Source organism: Prionailurus viverrinus, chromosome D2 (assembly GCF_022837055.1).
Source record: "Prionailurus viverrinus isolate Anna chromosome D2, UM_Priviv_1.0, whole genome shotgun sequence".
NCBI lineage: Eukaryota > Metazoa > Chordata > Mammalia > Carnivora > Felidae > Prionailurus > Prionailurus viverrinus.
The window spans coordinates 44,602,647-44,616,689 of record NC_062571.1 but is presented as its reverse complement, the minus strand read 5'-3'; the positions used below and the strand labels follow the sequence as shown (position 1 = coordinate 44,616,689).

The window sequence follows — 14,043 nt, the reverse complement described above, 5'->3', positions numbered from 1 at the left end:
GTGATACAGCATTCCCTACCTCCTCAAATTAGTTTCAAATAATTACTCTTCCTGTCTCCTATAGAGCCTGGATCCTCATTGAGACTCATGGTATGAGGCCAGTTCACTGTGTTCCCATCCAAGCCTCCTGTCCTCCCATGACCTCTGGGTCATTTCCTTACAATCATTTATGATGGTGGTATCTGCTAAAGCCTTCCCTCTCTAGTGTTGATGTTGCCACCAACTTTGATGTTTCTGACATCCCTATGGACAACCCTGGGCTCCCAGCGTTTTGACCGCCTCACCTCCAGTGACCTTTGTTTGTGCTCCACATCAGCACTGTACAGATGCATCTTGTTAGCGTCCTACATTGTACTGTCACTGTCTCACTCCATGACGACTGCCTGTTAACCTTCTGACTCTTTTGAACCTTTGCTCCTAAAACATTGGTCATTCGCTTTATAAACTCATAAAGGCAGACCAAATGTCTCCAATTTCCCCTAAGATTTTTTTTAAAAAACTTTGTTGAGGTATTAATTTATATATGAAATTCACCCATTTAGGATATACAATTCAATGATTTTTAGTGAATCTAATGAGTTCTGCAACCATCATCATAATCTAGTTTTAAATTTTTTAATGTTTATTTATTTTTGAGGAAGAGAGAGAGACAGAACATGAGTAGGGGAGGGGCAGAGAGAGAGAGGAAGACACAGAATCCAAAGGAGGCTCCAGGCTCTGAGCTGTCAGCACAGAGGCTAATGTGGGGCTCACACTCACAAGCCATGAGATCACGACCTGAGCCAAAGTCAGACGCTTAACCAACTGAGCCACCCAGGTGCCCCTTGTTTTAGAATAATTCCATCAACCCAGTGATATCCCTCATACTTATTTACAGTTAATCCCATTCCCAACCCCAGCCCTAGGCAACCATTGATCTATTTTCTATCTCTATAGAAATACTTTTGTGAACATTTAACATAAATGAAGTCATATGATATATGGTCTTTTGTATCTGCCCTGTTCCACTGAGGTTCATTCTTCTGTAAGAATTTTGTGCCCTTGTGATACTGCATCCTTCCCTGCCTGGTGTGCCCTCAGTGGTTGATCAGATAATGCTGTTCCCTTCATCTTTTGTGATTCTTTTTGTTCTGGGTTTCTTATTGTACTGAAACCCTGACTTGATTATATTATCTACCCGCTGACTCTGACATCCAAGTTGCTGCATGGAATTAGAGGAGAAAATCACAAATTTGCTCAGATGGGTATGTGAACAATGTGTGGTCTCTAACCTCAGCTAGGTCTTCAGGACAGCCCAAGTTCCTTACCTTGTCCTTTGTTGGGCCCTTCAGCGATATCCCATAGAGATTGTTTTCCTCATGTTACAAGCCATCCCTCTACCTGTGTCATAAGTCGATCCCTTGTACTTCTTCTGGACCTGGTTTAATTAATTACTTTTCCCTATTCCTATGTTTGTAAACCTATCCTGCTCCACTAGATCTCTTCTTAATCCTTAATTATGGTCTGAACTCTCTAAATCCTTAAAAATAAATCCCTGGATCTTGAGTTTTTGAAAAAAGAGGCAAGAACCAGAGATGCAAATGTAACAACTCTAAGAGGAAAGCTTCAGCAATGTTACCTCCAACATTTTTTCTCCTTGCTCTAGATATGTTGTTGGATTTCAGTTTTGTTTTGTTTTGTTTTGTTTTGTTTTGTTTTGTTTTATTTATTTATTTTTTTATATTATTTTTTGGATTTCATAGTTTTCAATATCAGTATATCTGCTGCCCCTCTAGCCCATATATTAGACCTGATAATTTTTTTTCTGATAAAATCTTTATCATGTTTTCCCAATTTACATATACAGGTATATGTTTTCCCAATTTACATATACAGGTTGAATTAGTTGTTAGAGCTGGTTATTCTAAAACCTAGTTTTATTTTTATTTTTATTTTTTGAGGAGATATTTTCTTTTCTTCTCTTCTTCTTTTATTATTTTTTTGAGAGAGAGAGTGTGTGTGTGTGTCTGTGCATGAGCGGGGGAGGGGCAGAGGGAGAGAAAGAATCTCAAGCAGGTTCCATGCCTAGTGCAGATATAGGGGTCAATCTCACAACCCTGAGATCATGACTAAGCTGAAATCAAGAATCGGATGCTCAACCGACTGAGCCACCTAAATGCCCCTAAAATAAACCTAGTTCTGTTGATGCCTCCCACTTAGAGGTCCAAGAGTCAAGATCAGGATGGTCATTATATATTTTAGTGCTCCAGTGGTTTAAGTGGGGACTCCAGGCCCATTATTGGCTGCCACCATCCATCTAGGCATAAGTATCCTAACCTCCACCAGTCTTGGCAGCTTTAATCTCACATCTAACTCCATCTTAATGGAGTCTTTGTCCATTTTAAAATTAATCCCATCTTGGAAAGCAGAAATCTTGCAAGTTGTTTTAGAGGTCACAGTACAGAGTGCCCAGAGAGTCTCTTTACAACGTGGCTTTACTATATGAAAAATCAACCCATATGTCTGAGAGGCCATGAATTAAGGGCAGTGGACAATCAAGAGAAGTAGATAACCCCTTTTTGCTTGGAGGACATTACTCTCTGGCATAGAGTCTACATACAAAACAACCAGGGACTGAGACATCGATGAGATATAAAGTAGTTGTACAACTCACCGTATAATTTCTGAAGATCCTCGGAAAAGGGAGACATCATGTGGGCTAATGGAAGTTTGGAGAGGCTTAATGGAGGTATAAGAAGGATGCAGATAAGCCTAGAAGAAGAGAGAAGGGACTTCTTGGTGGGGGGCAGGGATGGAGTAGAGAGAAATACCAGCAAAAGAAAGAAGATAGTGATAGTTTGTGAGAAGAACAAGAAAGTAAAGACAAACTACAATTCAAGCAGACAATTTAGTGCTGGATTGTTTTTTTTACAGTATTCAAGGTCACGGCGTGTCACCTCTTGAATCCATTTCCTCTGGACCGAGTAACCCAAAGGGCAGAGGGCGAGCCTTGACACAGGGTGGGACCCAGCAGGAAGCTGAGGACTGCTTTCTGATCAGATGATTTTGCCTTTCAGAGAGCAGACTTGGCCATCTCTGCCATCACGATCACCCCGGAGAGGGAGAGCGTTGTGGACTTCAGCAAGCGGTACATGGACTATTCAGTGGGGATCCTAATCAAGAAGCCCGAGGAGAAAATCAGCATCTTCTCTCTTTTTGCTCCATTTGATTTTGCTGTCTGGGCCTGCATTGCAGCCGCCATCCCTGTGGTGGGTGTGCTCATCTTTGTGCTGAATCGGATACAGGCCGTGAGGGCTCAAAGTGCTGCCCAGCCCCGACCATCCGCTTCGGCCACCTTGCACAGTGCCATCTGGATAGTCTACGGCGCCTTCGTACAGCAAGGTACTTTCCTGGTTTCCTGATGTTGCTGTAGCTCCACGGGCCTGGAAGAACTTGCCCATTGACAGATTCCTTAGATGCGTTTTGCCGAAGTCCTTTTAAATGCAGTTTTATTTAATCTCTAGAACGATACTGATATCATGCTGCACTCAGTTTCTCTGAGTTATATCAGATAGAAATTAAATGAAGTGACAAGGAACTCAACTTCAAAGCCTAATTCTGCACTTTAGATAAAATTGACTTTGGAGTTCTGCTTTGCACTTTTCTCCCCTCCCACATCAGATTGATTGTTATGCACATGGGGTATGTCAGATGAAACTGAATCTCACTTAAATTTGAAGTCTTAATAGGAAAAAAAAATCACAATTGTTTTGTAATCATCTAAGCAGCACTCCATCCATTCTTGAGATACAAAGTCCCCTTTCTTTGTGAAGTCTGGAGAGCACTTGGTGAGTTACAGGATTATGCAGTTTGGACCAAAACAACAAATTGCAAAGTTCCCTAATGTGAGTGTTGGCCTTATTTGCACCATGGCAAAGCCTGTAGCACCTGTTTGCAAGGTTACATAAGAACAGTCAGTGAGAAGCTTTCTTCTGCTACCACCTAAGGGACCAGGGAGAAATAATTGGCCTCAACGGGGCAGCTTCTGACTGCAAGTCACAGGCAATGATTTCTGAAAATCCCAGGGAAAAAAAAAAGTCGTCTAGTGAGGGCTGAATATTAATAAAAGTGATATCTCATTTCTGAGGTTTGAAAGAAAGCTGGGGAACCCTCCAGGTAGGAGGTAATTCTATATTTACAAAATTCCTGAGACTACTCTCTATGAATCTGAAATTCGAAAAGGATCTTACATCAGGTTGCAGCCCTGGAAACAACACAGGGAGGTAGAGTCTTCTAACTGGAAGATTTGATATTCAGAACTCTATCCTTGGCATTTTGACAAACACCACATCACTAAAAGGCGAATCCTACGTTTTTTTCGTGTCTGGTGGGCCTTCATTCCTTTCTGAGATTGGCGGGCTTTGGGTTTTTTCCCAGAATTGTCATTGTGGTCCCCCATAACCAGTCAGCAAATCACTCCCCTGTTCCCCAGCCCATCCCCAGTGGTGGTTCCCTAAGCTAGGCTTCAGGCTGGAGTACTTCTGTGGGGATGGGAGTGAGAGTGGAAGCCCAGGACCAATCCACTGTGCTGGCCCCCTGCAGGTGGCGAATCCTCAGTGAACTCCATGGCCATGCGCATCGTGATGGGCAGCTGGTGGCTCTTCACCCTCATCGTGTGCTCCTCCTACACGGCGAATCTTGCTGCATTCCTCACCGTGTCCAGGATGGACAACCCCATAAGGTAAGATCCAGTCATCCTTCTAGATTAGGACCACTCAGCTCCGAGAGGCTGTAAAGAGAGCATGTAGTCTTGTCCAGGGCAGCCTGGTGTCATGGAGGCAGATGACTTAGATCCCAGATCTGCAAGTTGATTATTATGATCTTTAGCCCATAAGGAACTTCACTCCTGTTGTATTTTATTTCATACACAATTAAATAAATGTATAAATGAATTAAATAATACTTCTCTGAACATTGAAATGCTGCTTGTAAGACTAAGAAATCAAAACATTAAAAATTAACAAATTAAATTTCCTCAGGCATTTAAGTGTTGATTACAAACTTATTTAATCAAAATTTTCTAAACATTAAATTAAAATTAATTAAGACCACAAGTGTAAGATGTTTCTTTCAAATCCTCAAACGCCTTAAAATTATTTTTAAAAACCTGTCATTATCACAGTGATTGGAAAACTTATTTCACATATATTTATAAAATTATAAAATTACTGAAACCAGGGAATGAGAACGTTTCTTTGTTTTATCAAAGTGGTAAAAATATGGCATAAAAGAATTAGTTCAACATGGTGAAATAAATTGGAAATGCCTCTGTTTTAGGAGATTTCCACATATTATGTAAATTGCAAATGAACTTGGGCAAAGTGAAGGGGTATTGGAAATGTGGGTGTTGAGGTGACCAAAGGCACAGATCTAGTCTGCATTTCCTTGGGTACAATGTTGGCTTCACTGTCATCTCTCACTTGATCCCTGATTAAGGTTTTCTGTGTCCCTGCCTTCAGTGATTTCTCCTTGAATTCATCACACTATCATTATATGGATTCTTTTGATCCATAGCCCTACTGGTCATCCACATTTAACCAGCTAATACAACTCCCAACTGCCTATTTAAAACACTTTGCATGCTGGGCAGGATTCAAAATTTAGTATGAAATTATCCAGTTTTATTTTTTGGTTTACAATGTTACTGAGATAATTACATATTCACATGCAGTTATAAGGAATAATGCAGAGAGATCTCATGATATTCTCTAACTGGTTTCAACCTGGTGGTGACATTTTGCAAAAACTATTGTATCATATCACAACCAGGGTATTGACATTCATACAATTGACTGATTCTATTCTGATTTCTCCTCTTGTACTCATTACTCTGTGCATGTGTGTGCACATTTGGTTCTACACAATCTTTTCACATGCGTATATTTGTGTATTCACCACCATAGTAAGGGTGCTAAAGAATTTTATTCCTGTAAGGATCCCTTGTGTTTTCACTTTATAACCACACCCATCTGCGTCACACTTCTTCCCCTCTAGTCTTGTTCTTAACCACTGGTGACCACTAATGTGTTCTCCTCTTCTAAAATGTTGACATTTCAGATATGTTATATAAATGGAATCGAACCTTTTGGATTGCGTTTTTCATTCGGCTTAATTCTCTGGAGATTCATCCGGGTTGGTGTGTGTATTACTAGTTCATTGCTTTTTGCCACTTAGTGGTATCCAGTGTACCACAGCTTGTTCACCAGCTCACACTTTGAAAGACATCTGGGTTGTTTCCAGTTCTGTGCAATTATGAATAAAGTCACTATGGATATTTGTGTGAAGAAATTTTCATTTGTTTGTGCTACATATCCAAGAGTGCAATTGCTGGATCATGTGGTAACTGCATGTTTTATAAGAAAGTATCAAGATGTATTCCAGAGTGACTGTGGAATATTATGTTACTACTAGTGATGTGGGAATGATCCAGTTTCTTTGCATCTTTGCCAGCATTTGGTATTTTCACTATTTTTTATTTTATCATTTTCATAGGCATGGATTGATAACTCATTCTGGTTTTAATTTGCATTTCCCTGATGAGTAGTTGTGGTGAACACCTTTTCATGTGCTCATTGCTATCAATATAGTATTATTCTCTTTGGTGAAATATCCATTTATGTATTTTTCCCATTTTCTATTGGATTGTTTGACTATTACTGTTGTGTTTTGAAAGTTCTTTATATATTTTAGATACTAGTTCTTCGTCAAACATGTTGTTTGTAAATATTTTCTCCACTCTGTACTTTCTCTTTTCAACCCTTAACAAGGTCTTTCACAAAGAAAAGTTCTGTAAAGTCCAATTTATAAATTTATTCTTTTGTGGACCATACCTTTGGTGTCAAGTATAACTCTTGCCTAGCCATAGACCATGAAGATAATCTCCTGTTTTCTGTGTTTTTCCTAAAAGCTTTGTAATTTTACATTTTGTATTTCAGTCCACAGTCAATTTTGAGTTAATTTTTTATAAACTGTATATGTGTATATATATATATATGTGTGTGTGTGTGTGTGTGTGTGTGTGTGTGTGAGTTTCTGAGTTTTCCATTTTTCCATTCAGTTCCATTGATGATGTGCCTATCCCTTTGCCAATACTACACTATCTTGATTACTATTGCTACAGAGTAAACCTTAATATATGGACAGAGTGACTCATCCTATTTTATTTTTCTTTGTTAAGATTGTTTTAACTATTCTAGGGCCTTCACCTTTCCACATAAATTTTAGAGTAAGCTTGTCTGTGTTTATAAAGAATTTTTCCATGGCTTTGATAGGAATTGCATTAATTATAGTTGAAATTGCATTAAACTGATAGATCTTAGCTTGCTGAGACTATTTATCATGAATGGGTATTGGATTTCTCAAATGCTTTTTTTTTTTGCATTGCTTGACATGACCATATGATTTTTCTTCTTTAGCTTATTAATACGATAGAGTACATTGATTGTTTTTCAAATGTTACGTACCTTGAATGAATCTCACCTGGTTATTATCTATGACTCTTTTCATATATTTTTGGATTCTGTTTGCTGATATTCTGATTGAGGATTTTTGCATCTACCTTCATGAGAAATAGAGGTTTGCACTTTATTTACTGTACTGTTTTTGTCTAGTTTTGGTTTCAGGGTGACACTGGCTTCATAAATAAAATGATTTAGGAAGTCTTCCCTTATCGTCTATTTTCTGGGAGAGATTATATAAAGTTGGTGTTAATTCATCCTTAAATGTTTGGTATAATTCTCCAGGGAAACCATCTAGAAGATTTCATATTCTTAGAGCTTTTAAATTAATAATTAAAATTTTCATAGCTATAGGGCAATTCATATTGTCTATTTCATCTTCAAGTCTAGTTGGTTTATAGTGCTGTTCATATTTTCCATTTACTTGCTGCTCTTCTGTTGTTGTTGTTTATCAATTATTGAAAGTGGGATATTAAACTCTCTGACCATTTTTTTCAGAACTGCCTATTTCTCCCTTCAATTTTATCAATTTTGATTCATATATGTTGAGACTCTATTGTTAGGTGTAGATTTGTGTCTAATTGGAATTTTTTAATACTCTTATCGAATGGCCCTTTTATCATTATATAACGTCCTTCTTTGTCTCTTATAAAAACTTTTCCCTTAAAGTTTACTTTGTCTGATATTAGTGTAGCCACTCCAGTTCTCTTTTGGTTATTCTTTGCACAAAATATATTTTTATTCTTTCATTTTCAAACTGTCTTGGAATCTAAAGTGAGTCATTTCTATACAACATGTAGTTCAATTATGTTTTTTAATCCATTCTACCAGTCTCTGTTTTAATTGGAGACTTTAATCCATTTACATATAATGTAATTAGTGATAAGGAAGAACTCACTTCTGCCATGTTGCTATTTGTTCTCTATGTCTTACACCTCTTTTGTTCCTCATTTCCTCCATTACTGCTTTCTTTTGTGTTAAATAGATATATTTTATATACCATTTTAATTCTCATGCTGTTTCTTTTACTATATATTTTTGGGTTATATTTTTAGTGGTTGCCCCAGGCATTTCAAATAACATCTTAATTCATAACAATTTAATTTGGAGTAAAGCAAACTTTAGTTTAATAGTATAAAAAAATGTTTCTCCTATGTCACTCTGTTCCACTCCACCCCAGCCACAACATCTCCTTTTTGAAGCTGTCTGATCCCTTACTTTTTAGGAAGGAATTAAACATTTTTTCCCCAATTTATTCAATGGAAAGTCTCCTGTATTTTTAATTTTTAAATTAATTTATTTTATTTTATTAATGTTTATTTATGAAAGACAGAGAGAGTGCAGGTGGGGAGGGGCAGAGAGAGAGGGGGACAGAGGATCCAAAGCAGGCTCTGTGCTGACACAGCAAGCCTGATGCAGATCTCAAACTCGTGAACCGTGAGATCATGACCCGAGCCAAAGTTGGATGCTCCACCGACTGAGCCACCCAGGTGCATGCCCCTAAATTATTATTTTTTATTGTTTTTAACTTAGTGGATAAACTTCACAATTTGTCTTAAGACACCTTTAGATATTAGAATAATTATTAAAATACATGTTTATAGTTTTTAATTTTAATTTCTAAATTGTGGTGATATTTACATAACAGAAATTTTATCATTTTAATCACTTTTAAGTGTATAGCTTAATGTCATTAAGTATGTTCACATTGTTCTACAAACATCACCACCATCCATCTCTAGAATACTTCATACTGCAAAACTGAAAGTCTATACAATACTCCCCATTCCCCACTTCCCTGACCCTGGAAACCATCGTTCTGTTTTCTGTCTCTATAAATTTGACTATTCTAGGTGCCTCATATTAGTGAAGTAATACAGTTTTTGTCCTTTTATGACTGGCTTATTTCACTGAGCATATATTAAAGTTTCATCCATGTTGTAGCATGTGTCAGAATTTCCTTCCTTTTTAAAGCTAAGAAACATTCCATAGTATGCTAATACCACGTTTGGTTTATCCGTTCATCTGTTGATAGACACCTGAGTTGCTTCCATCCTTTGGCTATTTAATAATGCTGCTCTAAATGTGGGTGTACAGATATATGTTCAGTATATCTTTTCAGTACTTTCAGGTATACAGTCAGAAGTGGAATTACTGGATCATCTGATAATTCTATGTTTAATTTTCTTTCTTTCTTTCTTTATTTCTTTTTCTTTCTTTCTTTCTTTCTTTCTTTCTTTCTTTCTTTCTTTCTTTCTTTCTTTCTTTCTTAGGAACTACTTTATCATATTCAACAGCAGTTCCACCATTTCACATTCCCACCAACAACTCACAAAATTTCTAGTTTCTTCACATCCTCACCCTCACTTGTTTTTCTGTTTTGTTTTTGTTTTCATAATAGCTGTCCTAATGGGTGTGAAGTGGTATCTCATTTTGGTTTTGACTGGCCATTTTCCTAATAATTAGTGATGTTGAGCAGCTTTTCATGTGTTTATTGTCCCTCTGCATATTTTCTTTGGAGAAATGTCTATTTAAATCTATTGCCCATTTTTAATCGGGTTGTTTGTTTTTGTTACTGAGTTGTAGTTTTGTATGTATATGCCAGGTATTACTCTCTCATCAGATATTGATTTGTAACTATCTTCTCCCATTTTATGGGTTGCCTTTTAATTCGGTTGGTAGTGTCCTTGGGTGCAGAGAAATTTTTAATTTTGGCAAAGTCCATATTATCTGTTCTTTATTATTGTTGTTGTTGCCTTTGCCTTTTTGTTATTTCTGAGAAATCATTGCCAGATCCAATGTCATGAAATTTTTCATACGTTTCCTTCTAGGAGTTATACAGTTTTAGGTTTTATTTTTAGGTCTCTGATCCATTTTGTTAATTTTTTAACATGAACTAAGGTAAGGGTCCTACTTCTTCTTTTGCATGAGGATACCCAGCTTTCCCAGCACCATTTGTTAAAAAGACCGTCCTTTTCTCATTGAATGGTTTTTACACCTTTGTTTGAAATCATTTGGCCATATAATGTGATAATATTTCTGGAGCTTTTACTTTATTCCATTGGTCTGTGTTCTGTCTTCTGCCAGTACCACACTGTTTTGATTACTATAGCTTTGTAATATGTTTTGAATTCAAGAAATTTGAGGTCTCCAACTTTGTTCTTTTTCAAAATTGTTTTGGCTATTTGAGGTCCCCTGTAGGGGGAGGGAATTTTAGAATGAAATTTTCTCTTTCTCCCTGAAACATCATTGGAATTCTGATAAAGGTTACATTGAATTTGTAGATTGCTTTAGGTAGTATTGACATCTTAGCAATATGAAGTCTTCCAGTCCATGAACACAGATGTCTTTCCATTTATTTGTGTCTTTAATTTCTTTCAGAAAAATTTTCTAGTTTTCACTATATGTGTTTTTGTTCTTTTTTTTTTTTTGGTTTTAAGTGTATCACTAGGTATTTTATACTTTTTGATATTATTTTACCTGGAATTGCTTTTGGATTCCCTTTCAGATTGTTCATTGTTAACGTATAGAAATGCAACTGATTTTGGTGCATTGATTTTGTATCCTACAACTTTGCTGATTCATTTATTAATTCTAATAGTTGTGTGTTTGGGTGTATGTCTGATTTTAAGGTTTTCTACATATCAGGTCATGTTGTCTGACAACGGAGATACTTCTACTTCTTTCTTTCCAATTTGAAAATCTTTTCTTTTCTTTTCTTTTCTTGCCTAATTGTCTAAGACTTCTAGTACTATGGTGAATGGAAGTGTTGAAAATGGACATTCTTGTTTTGTTCCTGACCTTAGAGGACAAGCATTGAGTATGATGATAGCTTTGAGTTTCTCATACATGGCCATTATTATATTAAGGTAGTTTCCTTTTCTTCCTGGTCTGTTGAGTTTTTATCATGAAATGGTATTGCATTTTGTCAAATGCTTTTCCTCCCCTAAGATGATGTGTTTTTTTTCCTTCATTCAGGTAACGTACTATTTTATACTGATAGATCTTTGTATGTTGAACCATCCTTGTATTCCAAGAATATATTGGTTAGTTCTGGTGCATAATTTTTTTTATTATGCTATTGAATTCAATTTCCTAGTACAGTAAAACCTTGGATTATGAGTAACTTGTTCTGCAAGTGTTCTGCAAAATGAGAAAACATTTCTAATAAATTTTAACTTGATAAATGAGCCATGTCTTGCAATATGAGTAGTATGTGACACCAAATGTCACATGATCACAAATGAGCCAATGGTTCTTGAAATTCGCTTTGATATACAAGTGCTTTGGATTATAAGCATGTTTCCAGAACAAACTGTGCTTGCAAACCAAGTTTACTGTATTTTGTTGGGGATTTTTGCATCAATATTACTCAAGAATATTGGTCTGTAGCTTTCTTTTCCCTTTTTTGGGATTTTGTAGCAGGATAATTCTGGCCTCATAGGATAAGTTAGGAAGTGTTCCCTTCTCTTGAATTTTTTGGGTAAAAACTTGAGGATGATTAGTGTTTATTATTATTTATTTTTTTAAGTTTATTAATTTATTTTGAGGGGGGAGGGGCAGAGAGAGAGTGAGAGAGAGAGAATCCCAAGCAGGCCCCATGCTCAGCACAGATCCCGATATGGGGCTCAATCCCCACGACTGTGAGATCATGACCTGAGCCAATATCAAGAGTCAGATGTTTAACCGACTGAGCCACCCAGGCATCCTGGTGTTCATTATTCTTTAGTGTAGACTGTGTGTTGCTGGGAATTTGTTCATTTCATTTAGGTTTTCCAATTTATTGGCATACAATTGACAGGTAGTATAATATAAATGTATTTAATCTTCTATCATTTCTACTTATACATTCTAAATTGTTTTTATGATGTTTAGCATTCTATTACCATTATTATTACTGTGGTTTCCCCACCCTCCACCACCACAACTGGAAAGTAAGCATCATCTTTTACTCTTTAGTGGTTTCCTTTATGCTTAATCTACATGCATTGCTATTTCTCTTTCAGAATCAAATGTGAAACCGTATATTTGTATCTCTTCCTATGTAAGATGATACTGGCATACTCTTTTCCCCTCCTCTCCTTCCACCTACTCAATCATGTTTTGGTATTATAATCTGAGTTTTTAGGCCCAGTTTACTATTGTTATTTCTTGTCTCCTCCTTCTCCACTTCATCCTCCTTCTTCTAATATATAATAGTTTCTCTAATATATATGTTTGACATTTTCATTCTTTCGTTTTATCCCATCTGCATTTATGGTCATTATTTGGACTGAAGCCTATGTTCCGGGGGTTTCAGTGATTGTTGAATCTCTCTATTCTGCAATTTAGCCATTGTTCATTTCTTTATTGATGACTTTTTGTTCAGCTAGAGTAGTTATTTGAGCAATAGATCTAGCAAGAGTGGTATATTTTCTTAGATAATATATATGACAATCGTTTTCTGTTGCATTTATGCATGAATTAAAACCTAGCTGGGTATAATATTCTTGTGTTACAACTTTTCCCTTAATATTGTATACAATTTGCTCTATTGTATGGATTCTATAGAATTTGCTCCATTGTTTTTCCTGTATGTAATGCTATACAGAAGCCTGAGAATACTCCATTCACCATCTTCTCCCCTCCTTTTTCTTTTCCTATCTTTCCTTCTCACTCTTTCCTCTGTTGTCTCCTCTTTTTTTCCATCTTCTTTTTCTCCCTCCTCTTCTCCTTCCTCCTTCTCTTCTCTCCTTCATACCCTTCTTGCTGCCTTTCCTCTTCCTCCCTCTACTTTAATCCTTCCTTCTCCTTCTCCTCTTCCCTCTTATTCCTTTCTCCACCTATCCCTTCTATTCGTCACTTTCTTCTTCCTTTTCCCTTTATCCTCCTTCTCCTTCCCTTTATCCTTCTCCCCCTCCTCTTCCTAACTATTCCCCCTTCTTCCTTCTTCTCTGTCTTCTTTCCATTATTTCCCACTTTTTCCTTATCTCCCTGCTTATCTTCTTCCTTCTCTCTTCTCTCTGTTTCTAATCCCTTTTCATTTTTCTCCCCTCCTTCTTCTTTTCTTCCTCCTTTACTTCTCCTCCTTTTCTATCCTTTCTTCCTTGTAATTAACCTTAATAACATCATTGAATTTAAACACTTCCATCAATATTTAATGAGTTGGCCTATATGCTATTAATTATGATTAGAATTCTGAGTTATTTTTACATGCAAAAACAACCTGATAACTTTAGCTCAATAATTTTGTTATCTATTAAATATTTCCTTGTGTATTACATTCTTTTCATTTGTTTTCATTTTGTTTCCAGGAAATTCAACTTTTCATATGTTGATGTTATGAGTCCTCCATGTCTGTTGTATTCTCTTTGATAATTTTCAATTCATCATCCTGTTACTTTTTATTCTGAGAGTTCTCCAGTTTGTCTTCCAAATTTTTGATTAGATTTTCTCCAGTGTTCATTTCCTTTTCAACAACATTAATGAGTATATAAATTCTCCTTTTATGTTTGTATTTATCCTTCATTTTCTCTCCCTATCACTCTGTTAGTACCTCTTTTTATGT

At 36.5% G+C, this 14,043-nt stretch overlaps 1 protein-coding gene across 2 annotated transcripts in view; it reads left to right on the top strand.

The window, feature by feature from the left end:
• The window catches only part of GRID1 (glutamate ionotropic receptor delta type subunit 1), a 691,121-nt gene that overhangs the window by 574,563 nt on the left and 102,515 nt on the right, over positions 1-14,043 (top strand). For both annotated transcript variants that reach the window (XM_047826480.1, XM_047826481.1), the window contains exons 11-12: positions 3,057-3,381; positions 4,582-4,720. In XM_047826480.1, coding sequence (XP_047682436.1) covers positions 3,057-3,381; positions 4,582-4,720 — 464 coding nt within the window. The remainder of the gene's footprint in view (positions 1-3,056; positions 3,382-4,581; positions 4,721-14,043) is intronic.